This window comes from Eurypyga helias, unplaced genomic scaffold (assembly GCF_000690775.1).
Source record: "Eurypyga helias isolate BGI_N326 unplaced genomic scaffold, ASM69077v1 scaffold8151, whole genome shotgun sequence".
Taxonomy (NCBI): domain Eukaryota; kingdom Metazoa; phylum Chordata; class Aves; order Eurypygiformes; family Eurypygidae; genus Eurypyga; species Eurypyga helias.
Window position 1 is genome coordinate 70,366 of NW_010232814.1, and position 19,182 is coordinate 89,547.

At 38.3% G+C, this 19,182-nt stretch overlaps 1 protein-coding gene across 1 annotated transcript in view; it reads left to right on the forward strand.

The window, feature by feature from the left end:
- LOC104516995 (semaphorin-3D-like) overlaps positions 1-13,849 on the forward strand; it is a gene marked incomplete at its 3' end in the record, with an annotated part of 61,720 nt that extends 47,871 nt beyond the window's left edge. The window contains exons 8-10 of the mRNA XM_010161521.1: positions 11,780-11,894; positions 12,319-12,388; positions 13,705-13,849. Of these exons, the coding sequence (XP_010159823.1) occupies positions 11,780-11,894; positions 12,319-12,388; positions 13,705-13,849 (330 nt within the window). The remainder of the gene's footprint in view (positions 1-11,779; positions 11,895-12,318; positions 12,389-13,704) is intronic.
- Positions 13,850-19,182: the final 5,333 nt, after the last annotated feature.

Consider the following 19,182-nt stretch of genomic DNA (forward strand, 5'->3'; position numbering starts at 1 on the left):
AGATTTCTGCCCCTATGGTAATCATAATGCAGACTCAGATTTTCATGAGCTGCACTCTTTCTGAAGAAACATCTTTGGCAAGTGCAGAAGCCTCCTCCAATGGTAATGAGAAGATAAAACAGTTCCTGCGTATGAAGACAGCAGGCAGTGTGGAGTTTGCTCTTTAACAGCCTGCTGGATCTGCTAAGACCTTATTCCCACTACAGCAGAAGGTTCTATTGACTTCTGTGTCAGACGTACTCTCAATCCACTCCTTTTTCCTGTGATACTGTAGGAACAGAAGCATTCAGTATAAGTGCTCCCATCCTGTCCTTTGGTGTTCAGTGAATCCATATACCCAGGAATCACTGGGAAAAGTAAGGAAAACAGAACTTCAAAGTTGTTGTGTTATTAGTAAATGTAATCTTAGAGCAAATGTTTATCTTGTGATGAACTAGGTATTAACAGCACCATTACAGCAGTCGCACCATTAGGTACATTTCTGTGATACTTTGTTCAGAATCTTTCATTTATGTGCGTTTTCTGAGCAATGTGAGTCTGCTGACAGTGAAAATTATCTTCTTAAGAAGGCTCAACATTAGTAAACAAAAAAAAGGGTTTGTGATTTGCAGTAAGATGTGTCTAGGAGAAGAGCGCCCATTCAGTTCACACACACACACTGAAAACCAACTGGACACGTGCATGACTGTGTAAGGCTGCAACTGCTCTGCAGCCCGGCAAACTGCTAACTCCAGTCGAGATTTCAGTGACAACAAACACTTCACCATTCTGTCCTTGACCTGAAATTCTAAGAAAAGAAAAAACTAATTCATAAATCAGTTCTGTAGTAGGTTTTTAGCCAGACAAAAGAATGGATAATCCTTAGTTGGGTATTTCACAGCAGTGTGATTAATGGCAGACTGGAAATGCAAACATATATGATTTGCTGCTAGACATGGCATTTGCTGATTATGAGAAAGCACTTAATGCATTAGGAGAAATTTGTAGACAACATTTTCATGCCAAGACACATGAGAGATTATAGTAAACTAAGATATATTAACTAGAGGTCTCCAGCATCCTTTACCTAGAGAAAAAAGAAGATAAGGTATCATTATAAAAGCAAATGTATTGTAAGGAAATCCTAACGACCATGTCTAATTGTACCTCAAATGAGACTGAAGAGTAGTCATGTTAACGAGAAAAAAATGTCTTGAATTTTATTTTTAATAGTCAAAGCAAAACAATGGAAACTGATAAGTAAGGTGATTGTTATTAATGTTAGTTTTGCATTGTCTTCTTCATTTATTGAGCACTTCCCAGTGGGTGTAGAGTTCTCTTGAAAGTTCAGACTCCCGTGTTTTTGTACATTTTTCATTATTACCTGGGGAAAAAAAAAAGACAAATTAATATAATCAAAATAGAATTATTATGGATATTTAATGTAAATTAAAATATGCAAATAGACTCTTCTGTTTGTGGAGTGGGTTCCTCTGGATCTGTGGTCTGAGATGAAACATCTGCTATGCTTAATTCTCTCTGATATGAGATCAATGTCTTTGGTTTTAACAGTTGATAACAAAACAACTTCTACTTGCGCTGTCTCATTAATGTGACCTGTACTGCAGAAAGTTAAGCCTTTGCCTTCTTTCCCTTGCAAGGAGAGAATAAAAAAGGGAAGAGCCCATCAACTTCTGAAACCAATTGCTTGGTGTACACCCAGTTTTTTTGGCCTAGAACTCAATTGCTCTCTACCTCACTGTGCCTTAGGGCTCTGTTACATTAATGCCAGAAACACATGCTGAAATTAGAACAGCTTTGTTTTTAATAAAGAGGTTAGTCAATGCAGCCTATTCTTTGGTTAATTTTCAATGGCTCAGCAATATAGTTTCTCACTGATCCTCCCCCTTAGGGAAAATCTCTGGAAAGCATTCCCTTTTCCCAGCTACTTTCAGACCCAGAAGATCACAATACTCTTGCTGGCAGCTCTTTGCCCAGAGTCTAACAGCTGTCACTTGTCCTGTTCATAAGACCATACTCACCATCTCGAAGCATGTGTTGTAGTAACACAGCCACTATAGCACTAAGTAGCACTAATTTAGATTTACGTCATCTGCATTCTGTATATCACTAGGGGATATCACTACGAATTAGGAGGAAGTGCTTTCAACAGTCACTTTCAGAACCAGTTGTGTAATTTATCATGGCAAACAGCATTTCCTATTTTTGGTTTGAGGGAGGCAGATAAAGTATCATTGACCTATCTGTAATACCTGATACTATTTATGGTATGTTCCTACTTACATAAAGTGTAATCTCTTAGGTTATTTGTCTCATTTTCAAGTAAGGACATAAGTACAAATAAAAAATACTATTAAAGATTAGCCAGCAATGTTTATTGTTTTTTTTTAACAAATAAACATACACATATGTATGTTGTATGATCATCCAAACCTTAACTTCTTCAGAACATGGACTCATGTGTTTCTATTTCTAGAAACACTGGTATAAACTTTTACAGCTACACTGTCTTCAAGCCCACACTACTAAACCAGTTTGCATCAGCTGAAGACATGACACAGTCATTACACACTGAGCCAGATTCTGAAAAAATATTGCAGCATCCATGCACTGTGCCCTCTGCAGTCAAGTAACAAGTCAGCTACATTTTTGTGTATATATCCACCACAAAATGATGACAGAATTGTAATTCTATTTAAGGACAACCTCACATATGCACAGACCTAGAAAATACCTAGGTTTCCCTGCTATTTTCCCCACTCACATGAAGTGAGAAATGAAAATAGATTGCAGGAGTCCACAGAAAGGTTTTGGACAGGGAGAAAGGTTGCTGAGGTTTTGACTGTTTGTTTTCTATATAGAAACACATTTTTTTGTAGTCACAACCTCATTCTATTGGAATGGAGTGGAAATTAGCCAAAAGCAGTAGTCTCTCTGCTGCAATATGAAAATTCTGTTTATTATTACAGCGGTTTGCATTTGCTGTGTTACAAGTTTCTCTTTAATGGTTTTGGTGATGTATTGCAAAAGTTACAGTGTGCAGTCTTAGAGACTGCTTTCAGAGACCTCAGCTGCCAAGAAATCAGACTTCAGCCCCTAATGCTTTCCCATATTTCCCAAAGTGTTCAGTATCCAGAAGTGGTCTTTGTTCTAGTGGGAACAAGTGAGCCCTTTGTCTTTTTTCTTTTTTTTTGGTATGCCATTCCACCCTCATATATACCACACTGTACCTGGGGACGAGAGTATAGCAATTAGGCACAGCCCTCTTGGTTAAACTGTACTTTCTAAACACACTGGAATGTAATCATTTTAAGAGCTCCTGAGTCGAGAGCCCAGGACACACCCTGCATTCCACCTTTGGGTAATGTGATTTATTTCCAAAGCCATGAACATGAGCAGGGTTCAAGGCTATGACCTTGCCTCCTGTCTGGTGCTTTAAGGCAATTTGTATTCCCAGAATGGCAGGAGGGAGCTATTCCTCTGCGACTCTGCATCCAAGGTCTCCGGTGGGCCCTGCCGTGGAGCTGCTTGTGTGTAAAAGTTAGGAGGTGTTTTTCTTCTCCTGGAAATAGTCTAGCCATGCCTTTACTGTGACTGGGGATAACTGGGTCATTAACATTCTTTGTATTTCTATATTGTGTCATGCATCACTGTGTAGATAATTGATCTATCTCCAAACCCATTTGAGTTGTCCGCAGAGCATAATGCTTTACCGTTCAGCCGTATTAGCTTGGGTCCCGGAAGTGAAATAGCCATGTTAACATGTTCTCAGCAGGGCTAATTAGTCTGGGCTCAGAGCCATGCTCGTGCAGCTCTCCTGCTTCCAGTTCTGGAGGCAACTCATTCCAGACAAGATTTAGTTTACATGCTTACATACTTCCTTTGTCACCATAATACTGCCTCTCCACAATGCTAACAATTGGTAATGTTTTGGGGTGTTGGTTTTTTTTTTTTTTGGTTGGTTGGTTATCTTTATTTATTTTTAATTTCTCAATTATACTGATTAAAACCACGTCGAAAATGTCATCCTAGCAAAACTTTGGCTTTCATCTGTCTGTTGAGCACCTTTGCCGCAGTGGGTCTTTCGGTAGCCAACTCATCCTGGGACCTCCAAACTTGATATTCGAATATTATGTGCCATTTGAAAGTTTTCAGATGATGTAAAAAAGCAGATGCTTATCAAGATGATTTCATTTTAAGGGCTGATATGTTGGAGATAAGCCAGTTCCATACAGACTCTTCTTCTAACTGTGATGAATTAAGAGATACAACTCTAGGCTTTGTCAGGTCTTTTGGTCCAACTTTCCTTATTGGCAAGGGTACAGGCATGAGTATAGGAAGTTTTGTATATTTTTTCCCCTCATGGGTGTGTTTCAACAATGTAATTGGAGGGGTTTTTGAGGGTGGAAATCATGATTTGCAGATGAAGCAAAAATATGTAAGTTATGCTTATATATAAAGAGGTGTGACTGAATTTTATTGAGCCTTAGGGAAAATGAAAAAGAAATTGCAGTGTCAAGATAGAGCTTTAAAAACTGGATTATGGAAATGCAGCTGCACAATCTCTGAAGCAAACTCTGGAAATCATCCTAGTTGCCAGAGAGACTGATTGCAGAAGACACTGTCAGTAACCCACTGACTTGGAAGGGGGAAGCCTGCAGAGTTAATTGGAGTGGAGTTCCTATGTCTAATCCAAAGTCCCTGACTTCAGAGTGCTTTGATTCAGATGTGCAAATGTTTCTAAGAGTAGCAAATAATGACTTTGTGATTTAGGAAACTTTCTGATGTGATAAAATTAGCTTCCTGCAGGTTTTTTTTTTTTTTGCGTGTTTTGGTTTGGTTTGGTTTGGTTTGGTTTTTCCCCATTAGTACATTTAATGTGAAAATGTTCCGTGGTTTACAGTTCAGGCTTTGCTGTTGTTGACTGAGTAAATTGTTGTAAATGCAGATGTTTCAGGATGCTAAATTCTGAAGGATTCTGTTAAGATATTGAGCCACCTTTGTTTTTTAGTCTCATGTTTTTCCAGCTCTCAACCTGTAGTTGTCAATACTGTGGTAACACTGTCTCACTGTAGTGACTTTAGGGACTTTTATGTATCCAAGCAAGGGAAGTAATTATCAGGTATTCACTTCAATCAATAAAGGCAGATAACTTTCTTAGAGGAAGACTCCCTCTATCTTCAACCCAAATCACTCTTTGAAGGACATATTTTCCACTGTCTAAAGGGAGTTTTGCCCTACTGGGTCACTGGAATGTGAAATTCAAGGTATTCTTATTTAAGAATGTGATATCCTGAAAGGCAAATTAAGGCCTATTTGTTCATAAAGAAACCAGCTTATCCCAGTGCTGCATCTCACACTGCTTCAGTTTTACATTGCTCTCAATGCATTCTGATCTCCTAATTGATATTAATTGCATGATCCATCTAGTCACTTGACTTGCCTGCAGCTTCATGATCAAGAATTAAATAACTTGAACGTTTTGTTCTTTGGTGCTTTTTTCTGACTTTTTATTTCCTTTAAATTTATTTATATAATATAATTTATATTAAGTATGTATGAAAGTTTAGAGGGGAGGCAGGTACAAGCAAGTCAAACACACTGGAATAAATCATGAACAGATTATACAAAAAATTTAAGGTAGATTTTCTTGATAATTCCTTAACATATTTTGTTAGTTCAGCCATTGCCATTTGCTCCGTTCAAATTTCCAGTGAAGGTGCAGTGAACAGCCTAATGATGGATATAGTAGAGTACATCTACTTTGTGGCAGCCTTTGAACAGCGCTGGTGTTACCTTAATACTAGCAAATCTTAATACTAGCAAACCTGTTGGAGGTAATCTTAGCAGAATTGCTGAATGGCCTTGAGGTAAAATGGTGTTTAATTTTATTATTTCATAGGGGAAAGCTTAATGTCTGAGGCACACAAATCTAGGGGAACTTTGCTTTTTGGAGGAGACAAAGGGCATGCAGCCTGCATTCTGATGGTCCAAGGAGTACTGTAGAGATACCAGGCTGATGTACCACCCTGGAAATCAGGAAGGCTGAGTTTATTGCAGGCTTTCTTGTTGAGTTGCACAGTTCCTATCGGAGGTTGTGCATGTTTGCACCTTTTAATTCTGTTGTCTAATTATATGCAAATGCTACCACAGTGGTAGAGACATTGCAAGGCACAGTCCACAGGCTGAAGAATTGCATCATTCTGCCAAGCTAGACTTGGTAAGAGATGTAGCTGTGAGTAAGCATGTGGTACATGAGGCTGAGTCCCGCTCAAATCCTCATCGTTGGATCAACGAGTTCAAGCAGCTGAAGTGTTATATGCTAGCAATATCTGCAGTGTCCAGAGGGGTTGGTGCTGACTTACATGAAGCAATATGCAGTCCTATAATGAGAAGCTTTTCCCATGAAAGATTCTGTAATCTCATAGAAACAACAGGATCACCAAACAGTCACTTACACTTGCTGTCAGATGGGGACTGCAGACATAAAGGTGAACTTATTTTCCCAGGTTTACTCAAGGTATCCATAGCAGAACAGTCTCTAAAATCACATGCACCTCCTCTCTCTTGTTTATACTGCAAGTGTGTTTTTATTCTCTCTCAAGTCACACTTCATGTGTTGCTTCATGCTTTTGGATCTGACTCATAGCCTGCTGAAATCATGGGAGGAATCTTTCATCTGACATCAGTATGGTTTGGACAAGAAATTTTGAACCTGAGTTTCTGGAGGAGGGAATCTTACTTTACTGTTAGGTCAGTATCTAACAGAGTTGCTTAAGGCCAGAATATGCAAAGTGAAATAAAATAATTGAAAAGGAATTAAGTATTTGAATACAGAAGTCCAAAGAAGATTGGTGGCTGTTTCTCCATTTTTAAAGTCTGCTAGAAGGTGGTGGTGGGGGGTATGTGTCCATAATGTAAAGCTTTGCTGCAGGGGATACTATTTGTTTCTGGTGGCTTTGTAACATAGCTAAGCTTCACACAAGAGAAGGGCTCCAGGGCCTTTTGCAGTTTTCCCCTCTGTTCTCCAGCATTTCCTTTTATGCAGGTCAGGAATTCACTTTGGATGATCCTTCTGCACATCTTGCCACTGGCTGTAACTAATAACCTGCTTCTAGAAATTCCAGTCATTGTCTTTTTTCTTTTTTTTTTAAGAAGCTGTTCAGGATAATTACAGTCTTTAAAGTTTTATGAATCACAGTGTTTGACGTCTTTGATGTTGATTGATTTTCAGAAAACTGCACTTTTTGTTCTAATGTTCAATTTGTCACTGTTAGTTACAAACAAGTAAGAGATTTAAAACCCCAAAGATGCAGATGTTCCTTAGCATTGTTGCCATCTGCTTTCTTGTCTACTTGATTCTAAGACTAACATTTGTGCATTTTAATGAAGCTACATTTATAAAAGATACCATAGAACAGAAAATAGATACAATAGAAAGTCTTTAATATAAGTTGATTTTTAAAACATTTGTTCATAGAGCAATATTTTTTCTGATGGTTTGTATTTTCATTATAAACTTATTTTTAACTAGAGGGATTGAGAAACCTGTTGTTTTGTTCAGTTATACATAAATTTCAGATCAGAAAACTGAGATTTCCATGGAAGTCTCTCAAGACAGGCATATGATGTGACCTCACTTCACTTCACAAATTTTACATTGTGACATTTAAACAGCATGGATGGCAGAAAAGCCATACACTTACCTGCACTCATTGAAGTTGTACATCAGATATTTGAATTCTTGATGTACTTTGGCAGAAACCTGATTTATCACTTCAACAAATTATTTTTTAGAACCAGATCATTGAAAAGGGTTGAAATTTTAGAATTTCTGTAGAATAAAGATCTGTCTGATTTATTAAAGTTACACTGAGTTACTTCCCTGTTTATCTAGATGTTTTCTGTGTTTAAATCTTTGTGATATTTTGTGGTAATATTTCCTCAGCAAGTGACAGATTGAACTAACTACCTTCTAATTGGCAATTATCTAAATCTCTAACTCAAGCAAATACAAGTAACCAAGATTTTACAAGCACTTCTTTCTTTTAAAAGGAAGGTATTTCAGGCGGAAGTGTTGGTATCTGTTACAGCTTGTGAGATTACAAAGCAGTAAGTGCTAATTAAACCTTTATTTGTATTCAAAAAGAAATATGCAGTCCTAAGTGCCTTCATCTCTACTGTAACAAAGTTTATAGTAAACACTTCTAATCCATTGCTCTTAGAAGTGATACTTTGTGGGATGAGATTTCAGATACTTGTGGCTGCTCATCTGTTACAAGTAGATTAGCCATAATTTTGGAATGAAAGGCTTGCTCATGCTCTCAGCACTTAAATTTATCTTGTCTTCCTGTCTCAGCTCCCTGAAACATTTAGCATTGTCTTCAGTCCTAGTGTCTGTTGTCCACAATCATTTCAGTGCATCAAATTTACCACACACTTCCAGCTGAGTTGAGGCAATTCATTGCTTGGTGTAAATCAGTCCAGAGGTCTTCTTAGGATTCTGTGCTGAATCCTTATTTCTGTTCACCTACACACTGACTGGCCTTTACTTTGTTGATTTTCTCTTCCATCCATTTTTTTTTCCAATCCACTGACTACCCAGCCCATACACCTTATTATATCAATGTTGTGCCCTACATCCATCTCACAGCATTTGACCACATCAGCGATTCATTGCAGACTGATATTATTACATGATCTTTTACACAGAACAGATTGTCTCAAAATTATTTGGGGCCAATATGTCCCTTGTCCATCCTCTTAGAAGCCAATAATCATGAACTGTGATGGAATCTGCTACAGATTAGGCAGATAATGATGCCAAGATAATGAGTTCATGCCACCATGGTCTGAACGAAAGCAGAATAATCGCATGTTCTCCAGCATATGAATCCTGAAGACATGTCAAAGACTGACCTAATGTGCACCAAAAAATACTGTTGGGAAGGAAGGGGTGCACTTTCTTCAAAAAATTGAGATTTCCAGAGCTTAGTAAAAAAACTACTACTTGCGAGTCCAGGAGCAAAGATATGCCTATACTTTTAATAGTTTTTGAACCTCCTTGGCCTGAGCTGAGTTAATTCTACCTTTAGATAAAATTTTTGCAGCCTTTGTCAATTCCTGGATTTTCTCAGTCCTGGATACATATTAGGAGAGCACAAACCACAGTATTATTCAGAGATGATACAAAGAACTGAAAAGTACCATATGGCTACTAAAAAACCCCAAACCAAACCAAAAAAATCCATGAACTAACCCCTCCACCCCCAAAAAACCCACCAAAAGTACAAACGAAACCATCTTCCTAATAAAACGTACATTTTGTTTCATTCAGGCATTACAATAGGAAGAAGTGTGTTATCAGAATATGTCAGCATGCTACATGTGCAGCTGTCAAATGAGGGAAAGGTCTTCTCAGTCTCTCCATTTCTGCACCATAAATTTGTCACTCTCTGGCTTCAGAAAGACTTGGTAGATCATGGAGTGCTGGCTGATCATTGAATTCCCCTTCGTCCTTTACAAACCGTACAGTTTTATTGGCAACTTTTGGCTATGTAAGGCACACCTAGTGGATGTCTGTTCTAATGACTCTTAAATTCAAGTAACATGGTTAACATTGTATCCTGGCTTAGGAGTGAGGAAATATGGATACACCTTAAATCCAGTGGAATCTTACACTTTAAAGCACATAGCACTTGCTGAGTCTGCTTTCTCTAAGTGCAGTATTTGGTTCACATTATTCTTTACGAACTTAGTGGAACTGCTGATATATTTAAAATAAGCATTTGTGAATATGCTGTGTTGGATCGTGACTTAAGGGTGGTAAAACACAAGTACGTATTTTCCCATCTCTTGCAGAAACTGAGTGCCTGCAAAGACAGGAGCTGGAGCTAGGCAAGGGTGATTTTTCCATTCCAGCCCCATCACATCTTGCTTCCTCCACACTTTCTGATTCTAGCCAGGTGGTTAGAGACATCTCATCTCCTGTGATGCTGCACTGCATCCACCAGAAATCAAAGTGGAAGCCCTGCAACATGAGAATTACCTAGCTAATCCAAATTGCCAGAGGAAGGAAAAGCTTAACGCCTCTTGCTTTTTAAGATTCTTTGTTGCATCTTTGTAATTGTTTGGCTTTGATTACCACAAAGTTTATCCGCCATGCCTTTGAACAGAACACACACATGCAGACCTTCTCTTTCGCATTGGCTTCAGGCTGCTAATTTTGACACCTTTGTAATAAATCTGTTGGCTGGATGCAAAGCTTCAGGCTTGGCAGGACCTCAGGAAATCAAGAGAGGAGGTAGCAATTCTTTTAAGAACAGGAGTTCCAAAGGCGATATATTAACAGGAATCATTTCCAACTGAGCTAAACTATTTAAAAGTAGCAAGTACGTGAAAAGCGAAGATGGTTAGAGTGCATCACCAGAGAAATGTTACTCCTTGTGAAGTGAATTTCAGCACTTAAAACCATCTTTCTGCATGGCTGTAATATTTATGATACAGCTCTAAGAGGCCAAATACAGTCTATGGAAATACCACGTAATTTCCATCACCTGGTGTTTCCTACTAGCTGGTTCTATACCTTCAGAGTTGCAAAGCCAATTAACAAAAAAAAAAAAAAGAAAAACGAAAGATTTCTCCTTATGAATCCAGAGGGGATGGATATTTATGAACACATTTGTAGTGCTCAGATTCACAGCAGAGACCCTTTAAGCTTCAGAGTTTGTAAATGAAAAGAAGTAGACACCTTCATGGGGTGGGAGACTACTGGTGGTGATAACATTTCTTTTAAGTATTTGACTTCTTGGTTCCTGCTGGAATATCATTGCTTTTACAGTTTTCAGTGTGGGGGTAAAAAAAAAAAAAGGAGCATAATAGGATTGTGGAACCTAGATAGTTCTGTTACCTGGGGCCAAAGGAGATAGATAAATGTCATTCATTAGATTGTTCATGTACTCTGTGGAAGGAGATAAACTCCTAAGCAAACTCCTAGTTCGAGCTTCTTAAAATTCAAAACTTTCTTCTAATATCCACTTTCCCCACACCCCTCTACTGACCCAAGTCAGCAGAAGGACACCTACCCTTCTGAAGAGTAATTCAATTTTCAAGTGACCCTTTATAGATATTTTTCTTCCCCCAGTGACTAAAATAAATTTGTGCAAGTATGCTCATGTCTTGGAAACCCATAGTAAAATAAACAACAACAGAAAAAAAAATCCCTTTTGTGGAGGATAGGCTGATATTTCCATAACAATGATTATTAAAATAATATGACTGGTTTCTCCTGGAATGCATATCTCTCTGTACTGTGTACACAAGACAAACAGCACAGTGTTTACATTGCAAGAACTGCTGATGAATGTAGTTTTTCTTTTTTGAGAAATCTATCCAAAATATTCTGTATTATTACGGGGTTTGTAAAGAATTCCAGAAGAACAACAGATTGCCAAAATTAGCATCACAGGGAAGAAGAAATCACATGATAGAGAAATATGTTTTCACATTATGCCAGCTGTAGAGCTGGGAAGAGAATTTTGCAAACAGATTTGGGTACAATTAGGAAATTTGTGTTTCTCACTACTTGGCTTTACAAAAAGGCTGCCCAACACTGGTTTTGGAAAAAAAAAAGAAAAAAAGACTGTCATTTCTGTGGTAAGATCAAACCGTGGAATCAGATTGAAGAAGCACCGTCAATATTGCGCTACCATCAAATATCATATGTTAAAACTCTTCTTATTTCTTTAATATTTAACTCTCTTAATTTCATTTTTATTAGAATGATATGGGAGGTCAAAGGAGCCTAATAAACAAGTGGACTACCTTTCTGAAAGCCAGACTTGTGTGTTCGATACCTGGTCCTGAAGGAGCAGATACACATTTTGATGAGCTGCGTGAGTTGCTTTATCTTTAATGGTCTATTTTGACATCACTATGGCTTGGGGGTTGGTTTGTTTGTTTGTTTGTTTGTAGAAGTACTATGTCTTGTTCTGATTTTACTCCTCTTTCAAACAGTGCTTGTAATATCTTTGACTTTCATCACAAGTCCCTGACGATAACTGGAATTAGTCTGATATGAGATACGGGGTTTTTCCCTTTCACTGCAGTAGCTAGAAAGTGGAAATCTGATTCTATATAAAACCCAGACTATCTGCAAATGAACAAATTTCAGAATATTAGCACAAATTCACATGGCAGAAATTAAAATTTGGACAGTAATAAAGCTTTGTTATATATTTAAAATTCTCCAAATTATAAATGGTAAATGCAGAAATATTCAGTGGATGCTTAATTAAAAATAAATATTTCCCATTGCAGGAGACATATTCTTACTTTCTACAAGAGACGAGAGAAACCCACTTGTATATGGAGTCTTCACTACAACAAGGTATTTGTTAGGATCATGTTTGCCTCTGGAAACAAATGCTGAAGATCTTTCTCAGGCCTTTTAGTAAACCCGTCTATTACTAGATCCTTATCCCTGAGAGCAGTGAGAGACTGCTTGAATAAGGCTTGCAGTATTGGGGCTATAGTGACAAAGGAAAACATGTTCAGAAAGGAAATAATAAATTATGACCCTAAACCTTTGTGTGTCTGTCTTTTGAGAATTATAAAAATAATGAGAATTTAACAATCATAAGCATGCTAGTTTATTTCATTCTCTTCTAGTTGAAATTATGAATTTCAATCATATTTACTGAATAACCAATAGTTACTATTTAAGACAAATCACATTTGTGAAGCATCATTTTTGGAAGCAAGAAGTTGACATACACTGTTTCTTAGGATCCAAACCCACTATGTTCTAAAGTGATATTTCAGTGTTTTTATAGACACGAGTGGTGAAAGACTAGCCCATCTTTATCTTAAGGGGATAGATTAATTAATTAATGAACCTTTCAACTTCACTAGTGAGGTGCTCTATATAAAATTGTCAGAAAGGAAATAAAGTATCCTTTCTTTTGTCTCCATAATCTTTGGATTAAGTGTAAATAATAAGGACTAGCCAAATGCTGAACAGTATGAGTACCATGAAGAATTGCCAAAGCACTCCTTAACCAAGAAGCAGTGACTCCATAGAATATATAACCACCTAAAATACTTAAAATTGAATAAATTTATGCACAAAGAATGAAATGGCATAGGAGATAATTAAAGTACATGCCACTGAACAGCCTGGCATGGTGTTATTTGGAAAACTGAATCGCTCAAAGTTTGTTTTTTTTAAGAAAAATATGTAAAAAAAGAAAGGAGGAAGACTCAGAAAAATAAATAAATGCTTGTTCCTATCTCTTTGTGTTGTCTGTCCAATACAGCTTGTAATTCTCAGGCATATCACCTGTAATATCACTAATATACAGACTTCCAGATGTGAACACAATGTAAAGGAATGTCCTCCATTTGAAGAAAATTCTAATCAAAGCATCCAGTGAATAATAGTGGGAAACTGTTAACCACTTGAAAAAAATGGCAGGTCCCAAAGGCTGAGTCCATGTTTCAACAGACCAAAGTTTTAACTGTAATGATGGTGACATTAAATATCTGCAGTTATCAGACCTGTGCACATTGTCTGTTATTTAGCACCATTTTTATAAACTCGTGTGTAGGATTGATCCAAGCCCCCTTAAACTCTGTGGAATTATTTCACTGGATGAGATATGCTCTGAAGAGATATTTGCAATATCAATCCATCTTCTTTTCCAGCTCTGTCTTCAAGGGCTCTGCAGTCTGTGTGTACAGCATGGCAGATATCAGAGCTGTTTTCAATGGCCCTTATGCTCACAAAGAGAGTGTGGATCATCGGTGGGTACAATATGAAGGTCGCATCCCATATCCCAGACCTGGTACAGTAAGTGTCTCCTTAATTACATCTATTTTTGCTCAAAAGCAACCATACTTCACAGCCCTCCCTGGACTGGTAATTTATATTTTCCACTCAGGATGTTTCAAATTATCCTCTCAATCCTTTCCCTTCTGTTAACAGCTGAGACTTCTACCTACTCTGTAGGTGTATATATACATTTTTCCATGTTTCGAGATAATTTTGTGTCCAGACTGTCTATTTCCTGATTGTCTGTCATATTGTGGTCTCCTATGGTACCACTGTATTTCTACCTGTTGGGAACACCTCTAAGGCACCAACACTTTGTAAAAGGCCAAAGGCATTTGTTTATAGAGTATTAACTTATAATGAGGATTTTTTTTTTTTTTGAAGTTATGTGTTTCTGTTATCTTTGTGCCTGTTAAAATCCTGTTCCTTGAGATATGGTAATTGATTCTACTATGTGTGTTTGTGCATGTGTTGTGTTTCGAAGTAAAAGGAGGAGTTAGTTGCTGGAGTTGTTATGTGATGAAAGATAAGTGATGGGAAGAAAAGAGAAGTTTAATATATGGAAACACTTCTAAATCCCTATCTCTTAGACTTCAGATATAACAATTAGGCCAAAACAGAGAGGAAAATTTTGAAATAATTATTAAAGGATTCTTCCCCCACTTCTGTCTTGGTATTAAATCTGGAAAAGCACAGACCTACATTACAACTGAGGAAATTTCCAAAAAATGCATATATTTAAAAAGTCATCACAACTTTGAGCAATTCCTTGTATGTAGAATGTAAAAGAGCAATGATTTAAGAGTAAGATGTAAAGTTATCCTTGATAATATCTATTGTCTCAGCCAGATATTCAGTAAACTGGTACTAAGCACCTGCATAAATCCAGCCATGCACTGAGCTGCTACTGGGGTTGGACTGCTGCTGGTACCTTGCCTAGAAGCCACCTGGGAGTTTCCGCACCACATCTCTGACATCAGCACTGTTGTAACCAGTGGCTTCAAGCCAACTTATCTCGCTTATTTAGCTCTTCTTTTCACACATTTTCTTGTGTCTCTATGTTTTATTCATCATCCTTCCAATGGATGGCCCAAGCCCATGCTGTTTGCTGCACTTGGTGGTCCCAGGCTTCAGCAGGTCAGGCTGTGAGCTCTGGGTCCCTCCTCTGAACTGCAGGCGAGTCGCAGAGAGAAGGTCTCTCTGTAAAGACTAGGGCAGCTCCAGAGATTGTTTTGGCCTGCCTAGGATCTGTGTTGCTGGAGCAATTGCCCTCCTAATTTAGACAATTTAGGCACTGCAGGCTTATGAATCACTGTCTCATGCAGAATATATAGTGCCCCCAGAAAAGAAGCTTACATTTAAATTTTAGGGGTGTTTTTTTAAGCATGTGCAACTCCATTACTGGTTAAGAACTGCAGATGTATTCGGTTTTAAGTACAAAAATGGTGCCAGTGAGAACAATAGCTGGTCCCATGGCATCTAAAGAGATTAAAATAACTCTCTTGCAAAACTCAGTGCCCCATAAGGATGAACACTCTGCAGAGATAGACGGGTCATAAGCTCATTGCATTTTTGAGCGTATTAGCCATCACATGGTTGAGCTGGGATTCGCAAGGAAGGAAACATGTCATGCTGAAGCATGTCAGTGCTGATCTTTATCACTCATTTGAATATCCATGCTTGCAAGTATTTTAAAAGTTGGAAAGCTTAAAGATAAAGGGATATTTTCCATAAGCCACCCCTTCCCTTAACTCTCCAAATGCTTCCTTTAAGCACCTGATAACAGCTGTGAGAAAATGGTCTCATAAAATCCTTAGGACCTCCATACTCAGTGGATTTATGTAGGAGTTTGTCTGACCAAGGACTGCTAGGGAAGTTGATTTTACTGAAGAAAGGTCTCACAAGAAATGTATTTGTAATATTTGCTATGTAGATAAGGTAAATGTATTGCTTCATACTTATTTATCTTTTGTCTTAGAGAGCTGGACTGCAACATACTTCAGGCTCTGTAGTTTAGTATAATATAGATTATCCAAATCAGTAGATTCTTGCCATGCTCTCATCTTATAATGGGCTGTACCAAAGACCATCTGTTCTGAATGCTGAACAGATTTAGGCTGGGATCTGAAAATACAGCGCAGTTCTCAAAGGTAAGGAAAAGAAGCTGCAGAACACTGCAGTGTGAATGCTGAAATGCTCTTCTTTAAAGATTAATTTAATCATTTCTTGCCAGCGATGAGGTGGTTCAGGAATGCTCAGAACAAAGCCAAAGAGAGGTAACAAATCCTTTTTTAAGTTACTAGAACATTTTTAATATTTAAGATTTACCTAAGTCCTAAGTGTTGCTTATAGTTAGCATAGCCAGCACCGCCCTGATTTTATATTTCTTGTATTTTAAGTTATCGCTAAATTCTAAAACTGGATATACTAGGAAATGCATTTCCTTTGATGTTTGGCTTTGAGAGACGCATTGACTTCCTTTCAGCATTTATACAGAAGCAGGAGACTGCTTACCCTAATTTAACTTTCTGCTCAGCTGCCTTTATCTCCTAAGTAAATAAAGCTGTTCACTATAGAGGCTGTGACCACTTTGATATTGAAATTTTGACAAAATGCTTCCTGTGGCAATTTGTGTCAGCGATAAACTCCCAACATGGCCATGATATCATGCCTTGGTAATGCTAAGCACCGCGCAGGCAGCAGAGCCCCTGGTCTGCCTGCCCTCTGTCGTCCTTGGAGGACCCCTGGGCAGGGCGACTGGGGATCAGACACCCTGTACGCAACTGACACTGTAAAATGTACAGCTCTTTCACACTAACTTCTCCCAGCGGTATTGAAGAGCAAATTCAAATAGTGGGAATTAAGCAGAGGCAGGGCTTCAAAACTATTTCAGTTTGAAAGCTGGAAAAAGCCAAAGAGACGGAAAAAGCATTCAGCAGGCAGCTCCATCACAAAGGGCGATTTGAAAACCAAGGGAGATTTTGCTGTGTTCTTTAGCTATTTAAAAATTGGACTTGCGTGTCTGCAGCTGTGCCCAGATAACAGATCCAGTTTTCTTCCAGTCTCAAAGAGTTTCACGCTGGAAATTGTCAATTGATAAAGAAATAATCAAGGACTTCCTTTAAAGTGTGTTCTGTATTCTGAAACAGTTTTCATAATACTCTCCCAGTAATCACAGAAGGCATTTGAACAAGATTTTCAGTGAATTAGGAGGAAAAACATTTGTATCCTACTTATTTATCTCTAACTGTTTCAGTAAAACAGCAACTCACAGTGCCCATTTGGAAATTCTGATGGGATACAAAGGAGTCATCTTCATTTTATTGGTGGTGAGTAAATGTCATTGAGGTCAGATTTTTAGAGGGATTTCAGCGTTTAAAGATGCAGATTAACACTTAGTCTGATCTACTGCAGAACCTAGGACTCCAACTTCTATCCAAGGCAACACCAAATATTGTTGATAGATCTAGATATTTTACTATCTGATTTGCCAAATCTTCAGAACAAAGCTCTGGATCAGCAAAGTGTGATTTTTGCATTCTAAGACAATTCTTAGCTGCAAGAAGAAACAGCTCAGTATGTTGCTTTTGTCCATTTGTAGTTTTTTATGTCTCCCCTCTTTCAATCCAGATCTGAAGATGGCCCTGCGCTCCTGAATTCTTTGTGTATTTTTTTAAAACAAGTTATCTTACAAGCCTTCAGATTCTCCTATGAAGTTTTTTCATTGTTTTCTTTCTCTATTTCTTTTTCTCCCTTTCTTCAGTGAAACCCTTTCCTTTATTTCTTCTGCTAAACCGGTGCACAGGTTGATGGAGATGTAGTGTCCATCCCATTGGGACTTGGCTGAGCCACAGAGAAATACTGTCTCCCAAAAAGCCTCCCCCTCTCCTCCTGTCTGGTTAGTTTTGCTTCTTTAATAAGTGTGTTCATAAAACATTGAGGGTTGCACAGGTTTCCCTTGTTATTTTTAGAATTATCTTCCTCTTTCACCTGATTTTTTATGGGATAGACTGCATTCTTTGCTTCTCCAATTCCTCTCTCCTTTGATCTCCCCACCGTAAATGGGGCTGCTTAATTAAGTGAAATGTTTCACTTTATGGGTTTATTTTCCTGAGAGAGCCTCCTCCACCTCCTCTTACGTCCCAACATGAATCACCTCTCCATTCATAGCAGCCTTTCGAAATGCTGCGAACCCAGTCACCTTTCATGCTGGCAGAGGTCAGCACAGTGCCACCTGCAAAGTCAAGTTCATTCACCTAACTGGTCTCAGCCCAGTTAGTCTCCAGATTAATGCTCCCTTATGTCAGCCTTTCCTATCAACAGCACAGGTGTGTTAAATGGAAGAGCAACACAAAGTGCTCAAGACAAACACTGAAACAGGATAGAACAAATCTCACACATCCAGTGGGAGGCAAACTCTACCTTAAAAAAAAAAAAAAAAAAAAAGGACTGCAATTTATTTGGAGGGATTTTTTGGTTTGTTTTATTTGTGCTTTTTGTGGTAGGGTTGGACTGAGGTGGATTCCATTTAGAATTTGCCCTGTTTGTCTCCTGCATTCCCCTACCCTCTTCCAAACTTCCTCTGAGTAGGTGCAAGGTTAGTGTGAAGGTGCTCATGCTGAGTGTTCAGCTCCTCTGACACAACCCATCCATCCTGCAGAGAAACACTTTTTCCTGACATGTCTAAATGCAAAATATATTGTGCAGCTCTGATCAGACTACAGAGAAGAATCCACACCATATTTAGGCCACTCAGGGACCCAAGTTTCCTCTTCAGAATGATTTATGGTTGAATCTCTAATGGCACATAAGTGCCTAAGCTCTGAGAGTCATCTCTCAGCTGTCATGTCATCTATAGAAAATCCTAAACCTACAAGTATCCCACTTTCTAAAGTACTTCTGGGCATCTTGGAAGCTCATGCCAGTCCTCAGTGTCACATCTTAAACCCCTCAGGACTAATTTCATTTGCATCTGTCTATAAACATATTATACAAATGATGTTCGATTTGCTGGGGGCAGGGGTTCCCATGTAATACAAAAGTGCCAAGGATGGCTCTGGTCCATGTTCTTGGAATGAAGGGACACCTCCACCAGAAGGGAAGCCCAGACTAAGACATCTAATTCACTGATGTGGTAGACATTTAAGAAATATTTCACTCCTTAATGTTCCACACTGGTTTCTTCATATGCTCCCAAGTGAGTCACTTGCTGGTGTGATGCTTAGTTCTCCTTGTAAAATGCATAAAAATTCCTAGCCTGGGCATTGCAAAATCTGCCAAGCAGATGCCTGCTGCACTCAAAATCATCAACATCACACTCTGAGCATGGTGGTCAACGTCTCAATGTCTGA